Source organism: Anomaloglossus baeobatrachus, chromosome 9 (genome assembly GCF_048569485.1).
Source record: "Anomaloglossus baeobatrachus isolate aAnoBae1 chromosome 9, aAnoBae1.hap1, whole genome shotgun sequence".
Taxonomy (NCBI): domain Eukaryota; kingdom Metazoa; phylum Chordata; class Amphibia; order Anura; family Aromobatidae; genus Anomaloglossus; species Anomaloglossus baeobatrachus.
The window spans coordinates 82447442-82473575 of record NC_134361.1 but is presented as its reverse complement, the minus strand read 5'-3'; the positions used below and the strand labels follow the sequence as shown (position 1 = coordinate 82473575).

The 26134-nt window shown below is 45.5% G+C and overlaps 1 protein-coding gene across 4 annotated transcripts in view; it reads left to right on the top strand.

Annotated features, from left to right (window-relative positions):
• The window catches only part of SEPTIN6 (septin 6), a 139818-nt gene that overhangs the window by 89041 nt on the left and 24643 nt on the right, over positions 1-26134 (top strand). The window contains exon 10 of one of the 4 annotated variants that reach the window (XM_075323841.1): positions 13552-13587. The exons of the other annotated variants lie outside the window; for them this stretch is intronic. Within the exon in view, the coding sequence (XP_075179956.1) occupies positions 13552-13555 (4 nt within the window). The 3' untranslated portion in view covers positions 13556-13587. The remainder of the gene's footprint in view (positions 1-13551; positions 13588-26134) is intronic. 4 annotated transcript variants of the gene reach the window in all.

Sequence of the window (26134 nt, the reverse complement as noted above, 5' to 3'; positions counted from 1 at the left end):
GTAAGTAGTGGAAGGCATGGTCATTGATCTGCATTGTCCATTTACACACTTAAAGGTACTTTGCACGCTGCGACATCGCTACTGCGATATCGTCGGGGTCAAATCGAAAGTGACGCACATCCGACGCCGGTAACGACGTTGCAACGTGTAAAGCCTAGATGCGCCGATAAACGATCGCAAAAGCGTCGAAAATCGGTGATCTGTGTAGCGTTGGTCATTTTCATAATGTCGAACCAATAGGAGATACGATGTTGTTCCTGCGGCAGCACACATCGCTATGTGTTAAGCCGCAGGAGCGAGGAACATCTCCTTACCTGCCTCCACCGGCTATGCAGAAGGAAGGAGGTGGGCGGGATGTTTACGTCCCTCTCATCTCCGCCCCTCCGCTTCTATTGGCCGCTTGCCGTGTGACGCCGCATGACCCGCCCCCTTTGAAAGGAGGTGGGTCGCCGGCCAGAGCGACTTCGCAGGGCAGGTAAGTGCGTTTGAAGCTGCTGTGGTGATAATGTTCGCTACGGCAGCTATCAAAAGATATCGCATGTGCGACGGGGCGGGTACTATCGCGCTCTGCATCGCTAGCCGATACTAGCGATGTCGCAACGTGCAAAGTACCCCTTAGACTCCTGCAGGGCTGCGAGTGCTCTCCGCATATTTTGATACCCAGCTCAGATACAGCAAGCATTAAGGAATAACGTTTGGAACTCCATTCTATGTCTGAACTGGGTGCAAAAAACCTAAAAAACATCACTATGGGGAGATAAGGTATGCACACCAGTGACTATGGAAGGGGAATACATGTAATAGCAGAAACTGCTGTGTGAATACTGACATGAAAAATTCAATAGCTACACGTAAAAATGAAATGTGAATAATGGAACCTGCATTACTGCCATGAATATATGGATAAAGAGAAATTTAGCTACTGAATTGATCAATGCAATAGAGCCCCAACACTACGCCAAAGTATTTCTCTACGTTGGGGTCCCTAGCTTGTGTGTGTCCTCTCATGCAGTTAAAAAACTTACCGTGTATGGGAGGCTGAGACCCAGGCTATATATACGATGTGGATTGGCAATAGGTGTGTATGGGGAGGGTTCACAAACGAAAAACTACTAACATTAAGGAATAACGTTTGGAACTCCATTCTATGTCTGAACTGGGTGCAAAAAACCTAAAAAACATCACTATGGGGAGATAAGGTATGCACACCAGTGACTATGGAAGGGGAATACATGTAATAGCAGAAACTGCTGTGTGAATACTGACATGAAAAATTCAATAGCTACACGTTTTTTAACTACATGAGAGGACACACACAAGCTAGGGACCCCAACGTAGAGAAATACTTTGGCGTAGTGTTGGGGCTCTATTGCATTGATCAATTCAGTAGCTAAATTTCTCTTTATCCATATATTCATGGCAGTAATGCAGGTTCCATTATTCACATTTCATTTTTACGTGTAGCTATTGAATTTTTCATGTCAGTATTCACACAGCAGTTTCTGCTATTACATGTATTCCCCTTCCATAGTCACTGGTGTGCATACCTTATCTCCCCATACAGATACAGCAAGCAGCGGGAGGCTGCAGCCCCCAGCTTGTATACATTATCTTGGCTATGTATAAAACTATGAGGGACCCCATGCAGCTTTTTTTTGTATTTTAATTTTTAAAAAAACTGCATGCGGTTCCCCTAATTTGGATACACAGCCAAGATAAAGCATACAGCTGGGAGCTGGTATTCAGGCTGGGCAGGCCCATGATTAGTGGGCCTCCTCAGCCCAAAAATGGCCTGTAGCCTCCCCAGAATTGGTGCATCCACTAGATGCGGCAATCCTGACTTTACCCTGCTTATCCCGATCTGCACTGGTACGGTGGTAATCGAGGTAATAATATAAGGGGTTAATGACAGTTGTGATTTTGTAGAAAAAAAAAAATATCAGTTGGTTAGAGATGGGGAGTGGTCTATGAGACCCCCTTATTAAGTAAAAAGAAATCAACACAAAACACAATACTTTATTTAAAAAAAACAAAACACAACACACCCTCTTTCTCCAATTTATTAACGCCCATAACACCCCTGCAGGTCTCACTAAATCTGCAGACCTGACATCCCACAACAATCCCGGCTCAGAGTCTGACCGTACAGGGACATGGTCTGATCATACCACAACTCCTACAGATAGGACAGCACGGAGTCAGAGCTGATTCTTTTTGTGAGGTAAAACATTTTCCTGCTTGTTTTGTTTTTGTTTAAATGTTTTACCTCAAAGGAGGAATAATTTTTGATCCCATGCTGTATTGTCTTTGTACTTCCTCCCTGGTCCAGGAGCTGTGGTATGATCAGACCATGCCCCTCTATGGTCAGACATGGCCATTACACAGTACATAGCAGGGACATATATATAAGATTATCTCAGCACAGTTTTTAAACATGTCCAATTGTGAAAATTATTATTAATCCAAATTCTATTGATTAAAATGAACTTTGTTCGTGGGAAAATATCCCTCTGGTTCTAGCATGGCCTCAACTGGGTTGTCTTCCCCAGGACAGTGTTTGATTATCAGCATTGATAAGAAAACAGCTTTGAGTACAGGGGGTTGGATGACTGCTTCTTTCAATGTCTAAGCCAGCCTCCTTGCTGCTCATTGAATGGTCTGTGGCAGAGAAGGGGGCTGGTTCAGCAACGTTAATGAGCAGTCAGCCGACCCCATAACGCACAGCTAAGAGGTCCGGTGCCAACGCAGGAAGTTCTCCTATGTAGGACACAAACCAGAAAAGATCTGAAGCTTGGGCAGCTGTCAGACATAAAGGACCGTATATTACGAAGTTGCATGATTTACAAAATTCAGTAGATTAACCTAAAATATTTTTAAGCTTGAAAGCCCCCTTTTAAATATGATATGGCAAGTAATTTTTATTTGCATTATCCACAACGGATCTTCTTAGAATATAGATTACAGACAAATATTGTAACTTTTTTATTCCATGACCATTTATTTTTACAATTTATTTTTTTTATTGGATCCTTTTTAGCATTTTGTGTTATTGGAAAAGTGTGCTGTGTTTTCTACCCCTCCAATCAGGATTTCTAATAGCCGCACAGATGGGTTGTCCAGATGCAATATCCAGACTGTACATCTGCTGCTGATTTTTACAGAACGTTTGGTTGGCAGATTACAACACAGCGGAAGTCGCACTTAATTTCAAATGAATAAATAAAACAGAAAGTGGGACGCTTGTCCCTCCTAGTCTCTAACTTATTGCAGGTTTGTGACCTTAGATCCCGGCCTTTTATCCAATTGGGAAAAAAAGATGGAATAAGCTATTGCTTTTTGTAGTGGGAAACCCCCCCCCCCCCCCCATCCCAACCCCTTATGTCTTCTATCTAAATAGACAGATAACATAACACACAATGTCTGTTTTTTTTTCAAAACAATAAAGCTATAGAAAACTGAGTAATAAAATATTAATTTCTTTATCGCTCCTAATTGGGAGACCCAGACAATTGGGTGTATAGCTACTGCCTCCGGAGGCCACACAAAGTATTACACTTAAAAGTGTAAGGCCCCTCCCCTTCTGGCTATACACCCTCCCGTGAGATCACGGGCTCCTCAGTTTTCATGCTTTGTGCGAAGGAGGCACACATACACGCATAGCTCCACTGTTTAGTCAGCAGCAGCTGCTGACTATGTCGGATGGAAGAAAAGAGGGCCCATATGGGGCCCCCAGCATGCTCCCTTCTCACCCCACTTTTGTCGGCGGTGTTTGTTAAGGTTGAGGTACCCATTGCGGGTACAGAGGCTGGAGCCCACATGCTGCATCCTTCCCCATCCCCCTTAGGGCTCTGGGTGAAGTGGGATTTACCGGTCTCCAGGCACAGAGACTGTGCTCCGTCCACAGCCCCTGGGGAATATGCTGGATATGGAGCGGAGTATCGTCAGGGACAGGGCCCTGCTACGCCAAGGTACTCTGTGTCCCCGTACAGTCCGCGCGCACACTGCAGCTTGCTGGGTGTGTTAGTGCGCCGGGGACAACAGCGCTGCGCGCTGGTGCCATTCCTATCTACAGCTTGCTGAGAGGGGACATGTATGTGAAACTGCCGCGCGGCCGCTGTTGTCAGTTTTTGCTGCGGCGCGGCTGGGACTTGTGGTGCGCCGGGGACTTCCGCGCTGGCCGTGCATATATCACGGCCGCGCTTATTACTAGAGTCCCCGGCTTTTGCGGCCTAGTTTCACTTCGTTCCCGCCCCAAGGCCTGCCAGTCAGGGGAAGGGCGGGATGCTGTACAGATTGTCAGCGCAGAGGGCTGGAGTCTGCTTTGCATACTCCAGCCCTCACACTGGGCACAGTGGGACGCCAGTTTCCCGCACTTTTGTTTGAGGCACGCCCACGATCCACCTCTCTTCTCAGGACGCCGGCAGCCATTCCTGTGTGCAGTCTGAGCTGGAGAGAGGAGGCTGGGAGACCCAGACACGGGATTCTGGTGCCCACACACCCGCTTTTCAGCGGGCGGTAAGCTGCCCTCAAGGGCTGACCCCCACTGGTGCCGAAGTGTATATTGTATTTTATGCTTACAGCTTTACATTGCACTGTACGGTCACTAGGGATCCTCTGCTATATACTCTCCTAGATTCTCAGAGGACACAACAGCATGTCGACCGCAAAAAGCAAAGGTGCCAAGGCACAGGCTTTCTATGCTGCTTGTACCGCTTGTGGGGCTGTTCTACCGGCAGGTTCCACTGACCCCCACTGTGTGCAGTGCTCGGCCCCTGTGGCACTTGCTCGGCCGGGGCCTCTGCTGGAGGTGACCCAGGCAGAACCTCCTGTAAATACTGTCCAGGTGACAGGGACGGAGTTTGCAGTCTTTGCTGACAGATTGTCTGTGACTATGACTAAAATTCTTGAAACATTGCAGTCTAGACCAGTACCTCAGGCCATGGGCACTGTTAACTCATTGCTCCCTGGTCCCCCTCAGTCGGAACAGCTCCTGGTTCCGGGGGTGTCTCTTGCATCCCAGGGTGATGGCTCTGACACGGACGACAGTCCCAGACAGCCTAAACGAGCTCGCTATGAGCGACCCTCGACTTCATCACACTGGTCAGGGTCTCAGCAGGACTCTCTGTATGATGAGGCGGAGATAGCTGATCAGGATTCTGATCCTGAAACCGCTCTCAATTTGGATACACCAGATGGTGACGCCATAGTGAATGATCTTATAGCGTCCATCAATAAAATGTTGGACATTTCTCCCCCTGCTCCTCCTGTGGAGGAGACAGCTTCACAGCAGGAGAAATTCCATTTCAGGTATCCCAAGCGTAAATTAAGTGTATTTCTGGACCACTATGACTTTAGAGAGGCAATCCAGAAACACCACGCTTATCCGGATAAGCGTTTTTCCAAGCGGCTTAAGGATACACGTTATCCTTTTCCCCCAGACGTGGTCAAGGGCTGGACCCAGTGTCCCAAGGTGGACCCTCCAATCTCCAGGCTTGCAGCTAGATCCTTAGTTGCAGTGGAAGATGGGGCGGCACTTAAAGATGCCACTGACAGGCAGATGGAGCTCTGGTTGAAATCCATCTATGAAGCTATCGGCGCGTCGTTTGCTCCAGCATTCGCAGCCGTATGGGCACTCCAAGCTATTTCAGCTGGTCTTGCACAGGTTGACACGGTCACTCGTGCATCTGCTCCGCAGGTGGCACCCTTAACCTCTCAAATGTCTGCATTTGCGTCTTACGCGATTAATGCTGTCCTAGACTCTACGAGCCGTACGGCAGTGGCGTCCGCCAACTCCGTAGTTTTACGCAGAGCCTTGTGGTTAAGAGAATGGAAGGCAGATTCTGCTTCCAAAAAGTGTTTAACCAGTTTGCCTTTTTCTAGTGACCGACTGTTTGGGGAGCGCTTAGATGAGATCATTAAACACTCCAAGGGTAAAGATTCATCTTTACCTCAGCCCAGACAAAATAAACCCCAACAGAGGAGAGGACAGTCGGGGTTTCGGTCCTTTCGAGGCTCAGGCAGGTCCCAATTCTCCTCGTCCAAAAGGTCTCAAAAGGATCAGAGGAGCTCAGATTCTTGGCGAACTCAGTCACGCCCAAAAAAGACAGCCGGAAGACCCGCTACCAAGGCGGCTTCCTCATGACTTTCGGCCTCCTCTCTCCGCATCCTCGGTCGGTGGCAGGCTCTCCCGCTTTGGCGACATTTGGCTGCCACAGGTCCAAGACCGTTGGGTGAGACATTCTGTCTCACGGGTACAGGATAGAGTTCAGTTCTCGTCCTCCAACTCGCTTCTTCAGAACTTCTCCACCTCCCGACCGAGCCGATGCTCTGCGGCTGGCGGTGGCCACTCTAAGAGCGGAAGGAGTGGTGATCCCCGTTCCTCTTCTGGAACAAGGTCACGGTTTTTACTCCAATTTGTTTGTGGTGCCAAAAAAAGGACGGGTCTTTCCGTCCTGTTCTGGACCTAAAACTGCTCAACAAGCATGTGAAGACCAGGCGGTTCCGGATGGAATCCCTCCGTTCCATCATTGCCTCAATGTCTCAAGGAGATTTCCTAGCATCAATAGACATCAAAGATGCTTATCTCCACGTGCCGATTGCTCCAGAGCACCAGCGTTTTCTACGCTTCGTTATAGGAGACGAACACCTTCAGTTCGTAGCCCTGCCTTTCGGTTTGGCGACAGCTCCAAGGGTCTTCACCAAGGTCATGGCAGCAGTAGTTGCAGTCCTGCACTCTCAGGGTCACTCTGTGATCCCTTACCTGGACGATCTACTTGTCAAGGCACCCTCTCAAGAGGCATGCCAAAACAGCCTGAACGTTGCACTGGAGACTCTCCAGAGTTTCGGGTGGATCATCAACTTTTCAAAGTCAAATCTCACCCCGACCCAATCGATAACATACCTTGGCATGGAGTTTCATACTCTATCAGCGATAGTGAAGCTTCCGCTGGACAAACAGCGTTCACTACAGACAGGGGTGCAATCTCTCCTTCAAGGCCAGTCACACCCCTTGAGACGCCTCATGCACTTCCTAGGGAAGATGGTAGCAGCAATGGAGGCAGTCCCTTTCGCGCAGTTTCATCTGTGTCCACTTCAATGGGACATTCTCCGTCAATGGGACGGGAAGTCGACGTCCCTCGACAGGAACGTCTCCCTTTCTCAGGCGGCCAAGGAATCCCTTCAGTGGTGGCTTCTTCCCACCTCATTGTCAAAGGGAAAGTCCTTCCTACTCCCATCCTGGGCGGTGGTCACGACGGACGCGAGCCTGTCAGGGTGGGGAGCAGTCTTTCTCCACCACAGGGCTCAGGGTACGTGGACTCAGCAAGAGTCCACCCTTCAGATCAATGTTCTAGAAATCAGAGCAGTGTATCTCGCCCTACAAGCCTTCCAACAATGGCTGGAAGGCAAGCAGATCCGAATTCAGTCGGACAACTCCACAGCGGTAGCATACATCAACCACCAAGGTGGCACGCGCAGTCGGCAAGCCTTCCAGGAAGTCCGACGGATTCTAACGTGGGTGGAAGACACGGCTTCCACCATTTCCGCAGTTCACATCCCAGGCGTGGAAAACTGGGAAGCAGACTTCCTCAGTCGCCAGGGTATGGACGCAGGGGAATGGTCCCTTCACCCGGACGTGTTTCAGGATATCTGTCGCCACTGGGGGGTGCCGGACGTCGACCTTATGGCGTCACGGTACAACAACAAGGTCCCGGCTTTCATGGCACGGTCTCACGATCACCGAGCTCTGGCGGCAGACGCCTTAGTTCAAGATTGGTCGCAATTCCGGCTACCTTATGTGTTCCCACCTCTGGCATTGTTACCCAGAGTGCTGCGCAAGATCAGGGCCGACTGCCGTCGCGCCATCCTCGTCGCTCCAGACTGGCCGAGGAGATCGTGGTACCCAGATCTGTGGCACCTCACGGTAGGCCAACCATGGGCACTACCAGAACGACCAGACTTGCTATCTCAAGGGCCGTTTTTCCACCTGAATTCTGCGGCCCTGAACCTGACTGTGTGGCCATTGAGTCCTGGATCCTAGCGTCTTCAGGATTATCTCGAAATGTTATTACCACCATGAGGCAGGCTAGAAAACCATCCTCCGCCAAGATCTACCACAGGACGTGGAAGATATTTTTATCTTGGTGCTCTGCTCAGGGAGTCTCTCCCTGGCCATTTGCATTGCCTACTCTTCTTTCCTTCCTGCAATCCGGTTTGGAAAAAGGTTTGTCGCTCAGCTCCCTTAAAGGACAAGTCTCAGCGCTATCTGTATTTTTTCAGAAGCGACTAGCACGACTTCCTCAGGTACGCACGTTCCTGCAAGGGGTTTGTCATATCGTCCCTCCTTACAAGCGGCCGTTAGAGCCCTGGGATCTGAACAAGGTTCTAATTGCTCTCCAGAAGCCGCCTTTCGAGCCTATGAAGGATGTTTCCCTTTCTCGTCTTTCACAGAAAGTGGCTTTTCTAGTAGCGGTCACGTCTCTTCGGAGAGTGTCCGAGCTAGCGGCGCTCTCATGCAAATCTCCCTTCCTGGTGTTTCACCAGGACAAGGTGGTTCTACGTCCGGTCCCTGAGTTTCTCCCTAAGGTGGTATCTCCCTTTCATCTCAATCAGGATGTCACATTACCTTCCTTGTGTCCTCATCCAGTTCATCAATTTGAGAAAGGTTTGCATTTGTTGGATCTGGTCAGAGCACTCAGGATCTACATTTCCCGCACGGCGCCCATACGCCGCTCGGATGCACTCTTTGTCCTTGTCGCTGGTCAGCGTAAAGGGTCGCAAGCTTCCAAATCCACCCTAGCTCGGTGGATCAAGGAACCAATTCTTGAAACCTACCGTTCTGCGGGGCTTCCGGTTCCTTCAGGGCTGAAGGCCCATTCTACCAGAGCTGTGGGTGCGTCCTGGGCTTTACGGCACCAGGCTACGGCTCAGCAGGTGTGCCAGGCGGTTACCTGGTCGAGTCTGCACACCTTTACCAAGCATTATCAGGTGCATACCTACGCTTCGGCGGACGCCAGCCTAGGTAGACAAGTCCTTCAGGCGGCGGTTGCCCACCTGTAGGACAGGGCTGTTTGACGGCCCTATCACGAGGTATTCTTTTACCCACCCAGGGACTGCTTTTGGACGTCCCAATTGTCTGGGTCTCCCAATTAGGAGCGATAAAGAAGAAGGGAATTTTGTTTACTTACCGTAAATTCCTTTTCTTCTAGCTCCAATTGGGAGACCCAGCACCCGCCCTGTTTTCTTAGGGATTTTTGGTTTTTTCGAGTACACATGTTGTTCATGTTGAATGGTTTCAGTTCTCCGATGTTTCTTCGGATTGAATTTGTCTTTAAACCTGTTATTGGCTTCCTCCTTCTTGCTTTTGCACTAAAACTGAGGAGCCCGTGATCTCACGGGAGGGTGTATAGCCAGAAGGGGAGGGGCCTTACACTTTTAAGTGTAATACTTTGTGTGGCCTCCGGAGGCAGTAGCTATACACCCAATTGTCTGGGTCTCCCAATTGGAGCTAGAAGAAAAGGAATTTACGGTAAGTAAACAAAATTCCCTTCTTTTATTCAAATATTATTTAAATATTTGTTACAAATATAACATTCAATAAGAATTCCACAAGACTCCAACAGAAACATGAATATGAGTCAACAAGCAAGGTAAAGGATCATTTTTAGAGTAAAAGTTTATCTATATTTTATAAAAGGACAAAACATACATAAATATAGAAAAATATATCATATATATAATATATATATATATATATATATATATATATATATATATATATATATAATATAAAAATATAATATATAGATAGATGTTGTTGTGTGTAGTTACCAAGTGTTTGTGTAGGGCGCTGTACATGTTCTGGGTGTTGTCTGGGTGTGGCGGGGGGTGAGAGCGGTGTTGTATGTGTGTTGCGTTGTTTGTGGAGCGTTTGTGTGTGGTGTGTTTTGGGGGGAGGTATGTTTTGTGCAATGTGTGTGTTGTGCGGTATGTGTGTATATTTATGTATGCTGCGGTGTTTGTGTGTTGGGTGTTGTGTGTGTGCGGCGTTGTCTGTGTGTGTGTGGGTGTCTGTGTAGGGCGGTGTTTGTGGTTCCCAGTGTGGTGTGTTGTGTTGTGCAGTGCGCGCGCGCGTGTGTGTGTGTGTGTGTGTTTTGGGGGGAGGTGTGCACCTCCCATCGCGCTCCATCCCCCATGCTGCGCACCCCCCCATCGTGCTCCATCCGCCATGCTGCGCACCCCCCATCGTGCTCCATCCGCCATGCTGCGCACCCCCCATCGTGCTCCATCTGCCATGCTGCGCACTCCCAAACGTGCTCCATCCGCCATGCTGCGCACTTCCAAACATGCTCCATCCGCCATGCTGCGCACTCCCAAATGTGCTCCATCCGCCATGCTGCGCACTTCCAAACGTGCTCCATCCGCCATGCTGCGCACTCCCAAACGTGCTCCATCCGCCATGCTGCGCACTCCCAAACGTGCTCCATCCGCCATGCTGCGCACCCCCCATCGTGCTCCATCCCCCATGCTGCGCACCCTCCATCGTGCTCCATCCCCCATGCTGCACCAGCATCAGCCTCTCTGCCCGCAGCATCAGCCTCTCTCCTCCCAGCATTAGCCTCTCTCCTCCCAGCATCAGCCTCTCTCCTCCCAGCATCAGCCTCTCTCCTCCCAGCATCAGCCTCTCTCCTCCCAGCATCAGCCTTTTCTGTCCCCAGCATCAGCCTCTCTCCTTCCAGCCTACCCCAGCCTCAGCCTCCCCCAGCCTCTCTTCTCTCAGCCTCCCCCCTCCCAGCCTTCCCCAGGATTAGCCTAGCCTACCCCAGCCTCAGCCTCCCCCAGCATCAGCCTCTCTTCTCTCAGCCTCCCCCCCTCCCCCTCCCAGCCTTCCCCAGGATCAGCCTCTCTCCTCCCAGCCTCCTCCAGCACGCCGTGCTCCTCTGCCGACACTCACAGATCTGATCGCATACACTCGCACACCCGATCGCGCGCACACCCGATCGCGCGCACACCCGATCGCGCGCACACCCGATCGCGCGCACACCCGATCGCGCGCACACCCGATTGCATACACACACACACACGCATACACACACCCGATCGCATACACTCACACACACCCGATCGCATACACGCACACACCCGATCGCATACACTCACGCACACACACATTGACGATATTACACATACGCGCTCACACTCACAACATCCGGAGATACCACATGCTTCTGGCCATGTGATCCTCCGGCAGGTCCTGGAAGCTCACGGCACAGTATCGCCGCCGAGAAGCAAGCGATATCCCAGGATGTTGTGAGTGTGTGGATGCGATGTGATGTGTGTGTGATGTGTGTGTGAGAGTGAGTGTGATCTGATGTGTGTGTGTGTGTGTGTGTGTATGTTCCGCCGTTGCAGGACCTTGATGCGCTGGTAACTATGCTACCATGGTTACCAGCGTATCCCGTCCCCCGCTCGCACGGGAGCCCACACCAGCATACGCCGGCCAGCCCCAGCAATGCGAGAGTATGTGTCGGCTGGGTTTGCGGCGTACACTGATGTGGGCTCCCGGGGGTACAGTACTCACCTGTCTCCGTGTCTGTTCCGGGAATGCGTGCGGGGCCAGAGCGAGCGTGCATTGCGTGAGGGTGGCGGGGCGTGGCCGAGTTGCCAATGCCTGCAGGGTGCCGGGGCGAGAGGCCACTCCGTGTGGGGGGCGGAGCCTGGGCGAGCGGCCGGCCAATCCGTGTGGGGGCGGAGCGTGGGCGAGCGGCCAATCCGGCGGTGGGCGGGGCCATGGCGAGCCCAGCGGCCAATCAGCTTTGTGTCACCGTAAGGACACAATTTTGGAGCAAGACAGACAGACAGACAGAATAAGGCAATTATATATATATATATAGATATATATATACTTTTGTACTTTTTATAGAATATAGATAATTTTTACTCTAAAAATGATCCTTTACCTTGCTTGTTGACTCATATTCATGTCTCTGTTGTATTCTTGTGGAAATTTTATATTTGTAACAAATTTTTTAATAATATTTGAATAAAAATTAATATTTTATTACGCAGTTTTCTATAGCTTCATTGTTCTGAAATACCAATCAGACATTGTGTGTTATGTTATAGTTTGAAGCTTATCCTTATTGGGGAACTAGTACGTATATGGGCATTTTTTTTTTATAAAACTAAATATACAGATGTAGTGTGAAGCGTTAAGTACTATATAACTGATTATATCAGGCATAAACTTGCTAACAAATGCTTGAGAACGGCTTCTTTTTAGCTATTGATGGATCCCACCCAAAAAAACGAGTATAGGAAAGGTTTTAGGGCTCTGTTCAAATGGTTTAATTGCATGTAATAGATGCATGTGCATAGTTTATAGGTTAATGCTTTATATAATCCATACTAACTTGTGCATTTTGTTGGATATTAACACATAGTATTGTTTTTGTCTCGATCATACAGAATAAACTGAGGGTCATTCACGTCATAGTTGCATTATTGATCACTACAGCCCATTAGTGCATAGAGCACGGTATTTTCTCTGACATTCTAACCTTCATTTTGTAAAATGACTGAAAACGTTCTGACAATATTGATGGTGGATGTGTAAAAGGAACTTGTCAGATTCATCCAATACTATTACACTTCCTACATCATGTTTTAGATCTTTTTTTCAGAATTAAAATCACATATTTTGCACAAACATGCAATAATCAACTTCGACGCTGCCAATTGTTGTATGGAAATTTACCAGAACTAAACCGTCAATGTGTTTCTTCAAGCCCGGGCTCGGTAGCAGCAGTCACTCCCCCCATGGGCTTGAATGATGGCTTTTGCACTAGAGATGAGCAAACTGGAGATTCAATTTTTGGCCAAACACCAAATTTATTTGTTTAATTATTTAAAAAAACAACAAACAAACCAGTTCGGGCGCCTTACATATGAACTTAACTTGCACAAGCATCTTTGTGCTCGGGTACGCTCGGTGCTCCAGTGCGAGCCGCTTGCAGTCTTGGAATGGCTCGCACTGGGGGTAACAACAACATGTTCGGATGTAGTGTGCACCAAAAATTAAAAAATACTCCTACACAGTGAATGGAGTTGTGGCATGCTTGTGAAATTGTTTTATTATTAATTTGCTACCCCAGCTAAGAACAGGGGCATGGCCTCATTCTAGTGATTTGGGACCTTCAAGTAATATATTCTCTATCCTGTGAACACTTTTTGAAAAGACAGTAACATGCTTCTCTAGCAATAAAATGTTGATCTTTAAATTGTCATGTCCAGAGGATATCCAAAATTTATAAAAAAGATGACAATCAAATAATTCTGATTATGATCTGTTTTATTGCATAAAACTGTGTGCTCAATTTTTAAAGACAACCCATTTAATTGTAAATGACCCTCAGTTGTATTTGTTTAGTGCATGCTAATGCGTTTTTTGTTTTGTATATTCACAAATCCATATAACTGTTTGTTTTTTTTGTTTTGTTTTTTTTTTTATTAACATTTCACCTTTCCATTTGTATTTCTGTGCTGTTTTTACAGTTAATTCTGCTGTTTGCTGCATGGCGCATGGCTCTGGTAAGCTGCTGTAAAACAAGTCAAGGTGGTTATAGACGTTATAGAAGCTTGAGTTTGTTCCCAGGCCATTTAGAGGGTCCATGATATTTAATTTTACAGACTGACCATTTCTTTACAGTATAATACTGGAAGGAAATGAGATTTGGCAATGGAGCTCAAAATTAGCAAAATATTACTGATTTCTAAGAATTTCATTGGATGTAGATAACTATTTTGAGTCTTAAATTCTTGAGGTGCCTTCAGCAGAAATTATAGATGAATCTGTGGCTAGATCTGTTTAGTTTGCACATATGGTAATATTTTTCCTATTCTTTTTTGGAAAGTTGTACTAGATTGCATGAGGACCACAAGTAAGCAGTGGTTTAGCCCACTAATGACCTGTGGCATATTGAGCAGAGTATAGTTATGTCTCACAGTCAGCATCTGCCTTTAACAGCAGCCACCAGGGCTGGCTCCGCTCACTGCTGTTTGACCATTAAAATACAGATGTCAATCACTGACAGCAGCATTTACGTGGCTGTTTCCCGGGGTGCAACCATCTTGCATCATCCCCTCCCCCCCAACTGATGGGTTACCTTGGGCCCGACTTCATAGGAGAACATAATTCACACTATATACTTCTATTCTCTAGTATATTGTATGAGCGATCAAATGGTTTAAATGATCACAGGTTCAAGTCCCTTTAAAGGCGTTGTCCACTACTAGGACAACCCTTCTGATTCCACGTTTCCCCAAGTAAAATAAAAAGACAATACTCACCTCCACGCACTGGCGGAAATGAAAAGAAAAGCGCCGCTATGCATGAACAATATATATGGGCCCTTTGCAGTTCAAAAGCTCATCAAAATGCACAATTCCACCAGTTTTTGAGGTAGAAATATGCCCCCTGACCTCTTTGCCCCCTGTGCGCCTGCACATGGTGCACCAATTATGTCCCCCCTCGCCTCCGCAACCAGCGGTGCCGCACATTGTGTTTTCGGGACTCACATGACATTGTGATGTCACGCAAGTCCTACATCCAATCAGTGCTGGTTTTGTTTTCCTGCTTTCAGTCCAAATGAGTTAATCAACAGGAAGTGAGCGCTGCTGCTGCACTCACTTCCTGTTGATTGCTCGTTTGGTCCGAAGTCGGGAAGACGAAACCAGTGCTGATTGGATGCAGGGCTCGCGTGACGCCACAATGGTACGGGAGGTGAGTATAGGCTCTTTTTTTTTTATTCTAACTGAAGGAAAAATGGAATTAGAAGGGGTTGTCCTAGAAGTGGACAACTCCTTTTTAAGGGGACTAAACAATAAAATGTGTAAAAAATATAGTTAAAATGAACCCTCTTACATAAAAAAAGATTAAAATAGTAACTTTTATAGTATATGAATAGTAGATTTTCATAGCTGAGTTAGGAATAACTGGTGTCAGTCACAGCAGATGGAGCCACATCAGGAGCCTGGCGCTTCTGGGCTACGCTATTTTCGTAACTCACATAGAAATAAATGGGAGTTACAGAAACTGCACAGCACAGACCGTTACTGTGGAATTCTGCACTAGTGGAAACAATGTAGTCCTCTATTCTGCTGTTTTCATAACCTCTATTTATTTCTATGGGGCGAACTGTCTCCGTCTCACCACCTCTTGTGGCTGGCTCCTAGATCAAGTTATTCCCGTCGCTGTGATGCGAGCTACTCCTTAACTTTCAGTACCACGTTGCCATGCAGTTTTTCATTAATGCTTTGTTAGGATAATATACAGCGTTTCTTAGTTGCAGCTTCCTTTGCTTGTCTGAAAATCATGTCTGTTGTTCCTTTTCACCAGATGCATATACCGTATATGTTGCTTTTCCTGCAGATAGTGCTTTCCAAGAAAGCTACAGTAAGGGCTGAAAGCCTATGTAAAGCTTCCTTCTGCTGCCTGTGCTGGAAATGTCTAGTGACAATCGGCTATTGTCCCACGCAAAGGAGAGGAAGGAAATTAAAAAGAAAATAAGCTTTAAGTGAAATAAAATAGCATGTTATGGGAAATTGGAGAATGTTTGTTTATTATTAATGACAGGCCCATAGCTTACATTCTGAAAGAGTAGGATTCCTGCTCATTGTTCTCCATGTAGAGTGTGGCTTTATAATGCTCTTTATTGCTGTCTATAACTAGTCCTGGTGAATATGCATTCATTATAGTGACTATGTTGTACATGCATTAAATTCCCACCGGCAAGAAGGCAGCTGGGAGGCAGAGCAGAGAAACGCTCCAGAAAAAAGCGAGACTTTTAACTTCACGGAACTGTACAGTGACCCAGTACAAACAGGGTTTATAGTACACAGCATATGAAAGTTGGATTCGAACATCCGTGTTCTGTAGTCCCAAATTCGGATGGCAATGCACGGACCAACCAGAAGTCTCCTGAACCTTTCTCGACAGCCATCTATGTTCGGGTCAAGAGAGCAATCATCCATGGTCCATTTGTGCATTGTGGCCCATGCTCAGACCGCTTTACAGACATTTGTATGTTCCGAACAGGCTCAGAAGGGTACTGGTCCCCTTCAGGGGCTTATAATCCAGGAAGGATGGTATGTAGGCCCATTATTGTATTCTTTCCTGAAGTGGTGGCTTCAGGTTATTATTGAAGGTTTCATTGGTGGAGAAGAGTCTCATTAGTTGGGGTAGCAAATTCAAGATCCTATAGCAAACATGGGGGAAATTTTAGAGACCGGTCTGTGAGCAGCAGGGATAAGGAGGGCAGAAGTGTATGGAAGGGGACTGGTTATAGGTAGCCTTGTGCTAGAGTAAAGAAACCATAGTCCACCAGTGCCCTGATAAGCCTGCCAGTGGCCTTGCAATCACAATTGTGCCATAATTTGCCTTTAGCCTGAGAAAAATAAATATTTTTATATAATATGTATGTATGTGTGTGTGTGTATAATGTATAATATATATGTATAATATATATATATATATATATATATATATATATATATATAAAATATATATATATATATAATATAAAATATATCACACACGCGCGCACACATAGTATATATATATGTATGTGTATGTATGTGTGCGTGTGTATATTATATATCCACATATATATACACACACATTATATTTATATGTGTGTATGTTTGTTTGTTTGTGTGTATATATATATATATATATATATATATATATATATATATATATACATACATATACATATATATATATATATATACACATATACATGCGCGCGCACACACACACAATGTGTGTGTGTGTGTGTATATATACACAGTGCCCACAAGTAATATTCAACCCCCTGCAGATTTAGCAAGTTTACACATTCGGAATTAACTTGGCATTGTGACATTTGGACTGTAGATCAGCCTGGAAGTGTGAAATGCACTGCAGCAAAAAAGCATGTTATTTCTTTTTTTTTTTTTTTAAATTGTGAAAAGTTTATTCAGAGGGTCATTTATTATTCAACCCCTCAAACCACCAGAATTCTGTTTGGTTCCCCTAAAGTATTAAGAAGTATTTCAGGCACAAAGAACAATGAGCTTCACATGTTTGGATTAATTATCTCTTTTTCCAGCCTTTTCTGATTAATTAAGACCCTCCCCAAACTTGTGAACAGCACTCATACTTGGTCAACATGGGAAAGACAAAGGAGCATTCCAAGGCCATCAGAGACAAGATCGTGGAGGGTCACGAGGCTGGCAAGGGGTACAAAACCCTTTCCAAGGAGTTGGGCCTACCTGTCTCCACTGTTGGGAGCATCATCCGGAAGTGGAAGGCTTATGGAGCTACTGTTAGCCTTCCACGGCCTGAACAGCCTTTGAAAGTTTCCACCCGTGCTGAGGCCAGGCTTGTCCAAGGACAACAAGGAAGGAGCTCCGGGAAGATCTCATGGCAGTGGGGACATTGGTTTCAGTCAATACCATAAGTAACTTACTTCACCGCAATGGTCTCCGTTCCAGACAAGCCCGTAAGGTACCTTTTACTTTCAAAGCGTCATTTCAAGGCTCGTCTACAGTTTGCTCATGATCACTTGGAGGACTCTGAGACAGACTGGTTCAAGGTTCTCTGGTCTGAGACCAAGATCGAGATCTTTGGTGCCAACCACACACGTGACGTTTGGAGACTGGATGGCACTGCATGCGACCCCAAGAATACCATCCCTACAGTCAAGCATGGTGGTGGCAGCATCATGCTGTGGGGCTGTTTCTCAGCCAAGGGGCCTGGCCATCTGGTCCGCATCCATGGGAGATGGATAGCACGGCCTACCTGAAGATTTTGGCCAAGAACCTCCGCTCCTCCATCAAGGATCTTAAGATGGGTCGTCATTTTATCTTCCAACAAGACAACGACCCAAAGCACACAGCCAAGAAAACCAAGGCCTGGTTCAAAAGGGAAAAAATCAAGGTGTTGCAGTGGCCTAGTCAGTCTCCTGACCTTAACCCAATTGAAAACTTGTGGAAGGAGCTCAAGATTAAAGTCCACATGAGACACCCAAAGAACCTAGATAACTTGGAGAAGATCTGCATGGAGGAGTGGGCCAAGATAACTCCAGAGACCTGTGCCAGCCTGATCAGGTCTTATAAAAGACGATTATTAGCTGTAATTGCAAACAAGGGTTATTCCACAAAATATTTAAACCTAGGGGTTGAATAATAATTGACCCACACTTTTATGTTGAAAATTTATTAAAATTTAACTGAGCAACATAACTTGTTGGTTTGTAAGATTTATGCATCTGTTAATAAATCCTGCTCTTGTTTGAAGTTTGCAGGCCCTAACTTATTTGCATCTTATCAAACCTGCTAAATCTGCAGGGGGTTGAATACTACTTGTAGGCACCGTGTATGTATGTATGTATGTATGTATGTATGTATGTATGTATGTATGTATGTGTGTGTGTGTGTGTGTGTGTGTGTGTGTGTGTGTGTATAGATATAGAGATATATATATTATAGTTAGGTCCAGAAATATTTGGACAGTGACACAAGTTTTGTTATTTTAGCTGTTTACAAAAACATGTTCAGAAATACAATTCTATATATAATATGGGCTGAAAGTGCACACTCCCAGCTGCAATATGAGAGTTTTCATATCCAAATCGGAGAAAGGGTTTAGGAATCATAGCTCTGTAATGCATAGCCTCCTCTTTTTCAAGGGACCAAAAGTAATTGGACACGGGACTCTAAGGGCTGCAATTAACTCTGAAGGCGTCTCCCTCGTTAACCTGTAATCAATGAAGTAGTTAAAAGGTCTGGGGTTGATTACAGGTGTGTGGTTTTGCATTTGGAAGCTGTTGCTGTGACCAGACAACATGCGGTCTAAGGAACTCTCAATTGAGGTGAAGCAGAACATCCTGAGGCTGAAAAAAAGAAAAAATCCATCAGAGAGATAGCAGACATGCTTGGAGTAGCAAAATCAACAGTCGGGTACATTCTGAGAAAAAAGGAATTGACTGGTGAGCTTGGGAACTCAAAAAGGCCTGGGCGTCCACGGATGACAACAGTGGTGGATGATCGCCGCATACTTTCTTTGGTGAAGAAGAACCCGTTCACAACATCAACTAAAGTCCAGAACACTCTCAGTGAAGTAGGTGTATCTGTCTCGAAGTCAACAGTAAAGAGAAGACTCCATGAAAGTCAATACAAAGGGTTCACATCTAGATGCAAACCATTCATCAATTCCAAAAATAGACAGGCCAGAGTTAAATTTGCTGAAAAACACCTCATGAAGCCAGCTCAGTTCTGGAAAAGTATTCTATGGACAGATGAGACCAAGATCAACCTGTACCAGAATGATGGGAAGAAAAAAAGTTTGGAGAAGAAAGGGAACGGCACATGATCCAAGGCACACCACATCCTCTGTAAAACATGATGGAGGCAACGTGATGGCATGGGCATGCATGTCTTTCAATGGCACTGGGTCACTTGTGTTTATTGATGACATAACAGCAGACAAGAGTAGCCGGATGAATTCTGAAGTGTACCGAGATATACTTTCAGCCCAGATTCAGCCAAATGCCGCAAAGTTGATCGGACGGCGCTTCATAGTATAGATGGACAATGACCCCAAGCATACAGCCAAAGCTACCCAGGAGTTCATGAGTGCAAAAAAGTGGAACATTCTGCAATGGCCAAGTCAATCACCAGATCTTAACCCAATTGAGCATGCATTTCACTTGCTCAAATCCAGACTTAAGATCTGGTGATTGACTTGGCCATTGCAGAATGTTCCACTTTTTTGCACTCATGAACTCCTGGGTAGCTTTGGCTGTATGCTTGGGGTCATTGTCCATCTGTACTATGAAGCGCCGTCCGATCAACTTTGCGGCATTTGGCTGAATCTGGGCTGAAAGTATATCCCTGTACACTTCAGAATTCATCCGGCTACTCTTGTCTGCTGTTATGTCATCAATAAACACAAGTGACCCAGTGCCATTGAAAGCCATGCATGCCCATGCCATCACGTTGCCTCCACCATGTTTTACAGAGGATGTGTTGTGCCTTGGATCATGTGCCATTCCCTTTCTTCTCCAAACTTTTTTTCTTCCCATCATTCTGGTACAGGTTGATCTTGGTCTCATCTGTCCATAGAATACTTTTCCAGAACTGAGCTGGCTTCATGAGGTGTTTTTCAGCAAATTTAACTCTGGCCTGTCTATTTTTGGAATTGATGAATGGTTTGCATCTAGATGTGAACCCTTTGTATTTACTTTCATGGAGTCTTCTCTTTACTGTTGACTTAGAGACAGATACACCTACTTCACTGAGAGTGTTCTGGACTTCAGTTGATGTTATGAACGGGTTCTTCTTCACCAAAGAAAGTATGCGGCGATCATCCACCACTGTTGTCATCCGTGGACGCCCAGGCCTTTTTGAGTTCCCAAGCTCACCAGTCAATTCCTTTTTTCTCAGAATGTACCCGACTGTTGATTTTGCTACTCCAAGCATGTCTGCTATCTCTCTGATGGATTTTTTCTTTTTTTTCAGCCTCAGGATGTTCTGCTTCACCTCAATTGAGAGTTCCTTAGACCGCATGTTGTCTGGTCACAGCAACAGCTTCCAAATGCAAAACCACACACCTGTAATCAACCCCAGACCTTTTAACTACTTCATTGATTACAGGTTAACGAGGGAGACGCCTTCAGAGTTAATTGCAGCCCTAAGGCTATGTGCCCACGCTGCGGATTTTGCACGGATTTGGCCGCGGATTTGCCGCGGATTTTCCGAAAATCTGCAGCAGTGGCACTTCCAAGCCATTTCAATGGCATTTTGGAAATGCTGTGTCCATGCTGCGGATTTTTCCGCGGCGGATTTGCCGCGGATTTTGATCCGGAAAAATCTGCAGCATGTCAATTATTGTTGCGGATTTTGGTGCGGATTTTGGGTATAGAATGGGGAAAAAAAAAAAAAATCCGCGGCAAATCCGCGGCAAAAATAAGGTGCGGATTTGCCGCGAAAGTCGCAGATTCTCATGCAGAAAAATCCGCAGGTACATTCTACCGTGGACACATAGCCTTAAGGTACTGTCACACATAACGAGATCGCTAGCGAGATCGCAGCTGAGTCACCGTTTTGGTGACGCAGTAGCGACCTCGTTATGTGTGACAGCTACCAGCGATCAGGCCCCTGCTGTGAGATCTCTGGTCGTTGCAGAATGGTCCAGGTCATTTTCTTCAAAGGCGATGTCCTGCTGTGCAGGACACATCGCTGTGTTTGACGCTGTGTGACAGGGTCATAGTGACTGCTGAGATCGTTATACAGGTCGCTACTGTGACCTGTATTGTTCCTGCATCGCTGGTAAGATCGGACTGTGTGACATCTCACCTGCGATCTCCCAGCGACTTACCTGCGATCCCTATCAGGTTGCATCGTTTTCGGGATCGCTGGTAAGTCGTTGTGTGTGACTGGGCCTTTAGAGTCCCTTGTCCAATTACTTTTGGTCCCTTGAAAAAGAGGAGGCTATGCATTACAGAGCTATGATTCCTAAACCCTTTCTCCGATTTGGATGTGAAAACTCTCATATTGCAGCTGGGAGTGTGCACTTTCTGCCCATATTATATATATATATAATTGTATTTCTGAACATGTTTTTGTAAATAGCTAAAATAACAAAACTTGTGTCACTGTCCAAATATTTCTGGCCCTGACTGTATGTATGTATGTATGTATGTGTGTATATATATATATATGTATGTATGTGTGTGTGTATGTATGTGTATATATATATATATATATATATATATATATATATATATATATATATATATATATATATATATATATATATATATATATATATATATATATATATATATATATATATATATATATATATATATATATATATATATATATATAATGTGTATGTGTGAGTATGTATAAGTGTATATATGTGTATATGTGTATATATATATATATATATATATATATATATATATATATATATATATATATATATATATATATATAAATATATATAATATATATAATATATACACACACATATCACATACATATATATATATATATATATAATGTATATATATATATATATATGTATATGTGTGTGTGTATATATGTCACAAACCACCGGGGGGGTCACTCAGAAATCCCCCGCGCTGGCTACCAGTACGTCACAATCGGGGGGTAACAAGTGGGGGTCACCCCTCCTTTATACCTCCTGACCGACAGACAGAGCACGTGACGCGCTCTCTAGCGCCCCTCTTATAGTCAGGCCAATTATGGAATTGCCCGACAATAAGCAAGGAGGCCGCTATACTACTTATGCCGATTATTGAAGGGTCCCCGGTGAGAGTAAGGTATATATTCCCCCGACCTCCGCGGGCGGAATATATAAAATCTCCCGAATCTCACTGGCCTCCCCACAATAATCCTTGGCACAATTCGCTGCCACCAACCGATTTACGGTAACTATTAGCCGAACACACAGACGTGGGATTCAAGATCGAGATAACAGAACAGCCCAAGATTAATTATATAATTTAATCGCCTAAAGCACACTAGAAACTACAATATATACAATAGGGAATCTACAGAATATACAGTTATGTCAGAGTACAGTTACAGATAAAGCATGGTTTACAACAGGTATGCAATTCAATCAGTTACCTTGTGCGTCTGGCCACAGGGGGGCGCTGTAGACCAGGTTTCCAGGAACTCTCTCACAGGTCTGTCCCAACCAGGCCCCCGCCCACCATTCCTAGGAGTAAGCAGCATTGAAGATGAGCTCCTGAGTTTTTCATCATTTATACCTTGTAATGAGCGAACAGTAAGACAAAACCTTGAAAAATTCGACTCTGTGGAACAGGAAAGCGAGCTGGACTGAGCTGGACTAAAGATTTTTATGAAAAAAGAGGAAATAGAGGATTTAAAAGGACATAAGAAAAAACCTGTTGAAGGACAGATCACATACAACAGGAGGACTCCAAACTGACATCTGACACCCAGAGATCTGCACATCTAAAGGTAGGACCATCCTCCATCCATACCACAACCTACAGACAGTGCTGTAATTACATCTCTGATAAATAAGGACTATTATAAAAATGGAAAATATAAATGTAGAACAAGTAACTGGGCAGAGAGCAGAGCTGGAGACACCCGACACCAGGAGGTCACACACTCTGGAAATCACATACTCTGAAGGGCAGAAAAGCATTCATACACAAAAAGCCATTAAACATGCAAAGATTAGAGAAGAGCCAGAGACCCTCTTTCCTGATTTTACCTCTAAAGAGGAAGATAAAAGGAAAACCAATTATTTATTTTTCACAGACCAGCCCTTAGCCTGGCACACCGCTCTGTGCAATCAATATAAGTATATATCCAAGAACGGCAATCATAAGGGCCAGCAGATCAGAATTAGAAACCAAAAAGAAGACGAGACCAACTCACTGACCATAAACGTGTACAATAACGGCATAATCATGGTACAAGGGGCTGAGGAAAACTTACAGAAATTTGAAGACAGCTTTTCTCAAATTAAACTCCAGGCACAAAACTGCAAAGAACAACAAACCCCAGCAGCCACCATCACCTCTACAGAGACCTCCAGAGACAGAACTGCAGCCCCCAACACTTCACACCCCTCACCCGAGACCCTCAGAGACTGTTTATCTCAACTAGAAAGAGACTTTGTACAATTTAAAGAAGAACTTCAAAGAAACCTTGGTGACAGAAATGCAAATGACCAAGTAATGAATGAGATAAGCAAACTGAGGTGTGAATATGCAGCAGTGAATATGCATCTGCAGGAAATAAGAAGCAAAATGTGTGAACTGCAGCATGAAAATGCCCGACTGAGACAGGAGATAACAGAGCTGAAGACTCCGGGACACCTGAAACAGGAGGACGCCATAGAAACACAGAGGAGTGAAGACAACATGGCCCCCACTGGCCAGGAGGGAGCTATGGTAACTAACACCAGAACAGACACAATGGCCTCCACTGGCCAGGACACTGAGATACCAAATAACTCCAACAATATGAATGCTCCTGAAAATAACACAAGTGAACCACAAACCAGAGAAACAGAAAAGAGAAGAGAACTAGCCACCAGCAAAATCTCCAGCACAGACCCCCAGCTTCACCCACGTACCCCACCCGTGACCTCACAACGTTTTGATACCATCCTAATAATGGACTCAAATGGGAAATACCTGAAAACATGGCGACTATTTCCAGGAAAAAGGGTCAAAAAAATCCACTGTGCAACTATTGAGCAGGTGATGGCAGTCATCAATAACCCACGGTTCACAAGCCCAAATCATATTTTTATACACACAGGAACAAACAATCTGCCAGCCCAACACCAGCAGATCGCAGGACAACTGACCCAACTAGCAAAGACGGCAAAACTAAAATTCCCAGACAGCAAAATAATTCTATCATCTCTGCTCCCAAGAAATGATGTATCCAGCCAAACTACCCAGAACATCAACACGGACCTGACCACAAGAATCAAGGCTGTGCCCGACGTGATCCTGGCACAACACCCCTCCATAAAACACCAACACCTCTACGACGACAAGCACCTAAACAAACAAGGGGTCAGCCTACTGGCCAAAGAGCTGAAGGACATTATACTAAACAGAGACCCCATGCCTGGACTCAACAACCAAAATCCCATGGAAAGACCCCCAACAATAAAAAGACAGGAAACCCCAATTTCATCACAGGAGGCCAGAAACAAAACCCTTCACCCAACATCGGGCCATCAGAGGAGGAGACCACCATGGAGGGGACCATCAACCCCACACAGAGACATGCAGGGCAGAGATATGGAAGAGATTAGAACCCTGCTCAGCACATTGTGCAGGAAACTAATGTGACTGGATCTAACATACCTATAAACCAGTCGTAAATCCAGAGTGTCTTACACAGCCGCACTCATTACAAGGTATATACACATGAGGTATATAGAAAAAAAAAAAAAAATGACCTCATTCACAATCAGCAGCTGGAACATCCAAGGCCTGAGCACCTCGGCCTTTGGATGTAAAACAAATGACCCCGACTTTATTCAAAGACTGAAGAATATAGACATTCAGATCCTCCTGGAAACATGGACCAGAGCTGAAAACGAATCTCTGGTGCCAATCGGATACAGAGAAATCTCTGTCCCTGCCCTTAAAAATAAAAACATCAAACAGGGCCGCTGCTCAGGAGGAATATTGATCTGGTATAAAGAAGAGCTCCACCAGTACATCACACCAGTGAAGAGAGGAGGCAGCCACATATGGATCAGAATCAGCAGCTCCATCCTCACCTCTCAGTCCGATGTCTACCTCTGCACCACCTATATACCACCGCCAGAGTCCCCCTACTTCAATCCAGACAGCTTTGAGATCTTACAAGAAGAAGCCACCCATTATCAGGTCCTGGGCAAAGTTCTCATCTTTGGAGACCTCAATGCAAGAACAGGGAGAGAAAAAGACTTTCTGACCACAGACGGAAACATCTACATATTTGGGGCAGAGAATGACAGTCACGACTCAGAACACTCAGAGAGAAACAGCTATGACAGTACAGTCAACAAAAGTGGCAAAAAGCTCCTGAACTTATGTAAAAGTTTAGGTCTTCATATTCTTAATGGACGTACAAAGGGAGACTCACTGGGAAGATATACACTAGACTCCCATGTAGGAAGGAGTGTAGTAGACTACGCCATTACAGATATGGACCCGGCAAATATTAGCGCCTTCATAGTCACCCCACAAACGCACCTGTCAGACCACAGCCAACTTCTCCTGTACATAAAATCTACAGAGAAACCATCCACACAAAAGCCACAGCAGAGCAGCCTCTACAACCGACCTCCATCCTATAAATGGTCCAAGACGTCAGAAATAAAATATAAAGAGGCTCCCAACAGACCGGAATTACAAGAGATGCTCCACAACTTCTACAGCTACAAGTACAAGTCAAACCCAGAAGGAGTGAATCAAGCTGCAAAAGACCTCAACAAAATATTCCACACCATGGCCAAATTGTCCGACCTCAAACAAGTCAACTACAAGAGGCCAAAAGAAAAGCAGATCAA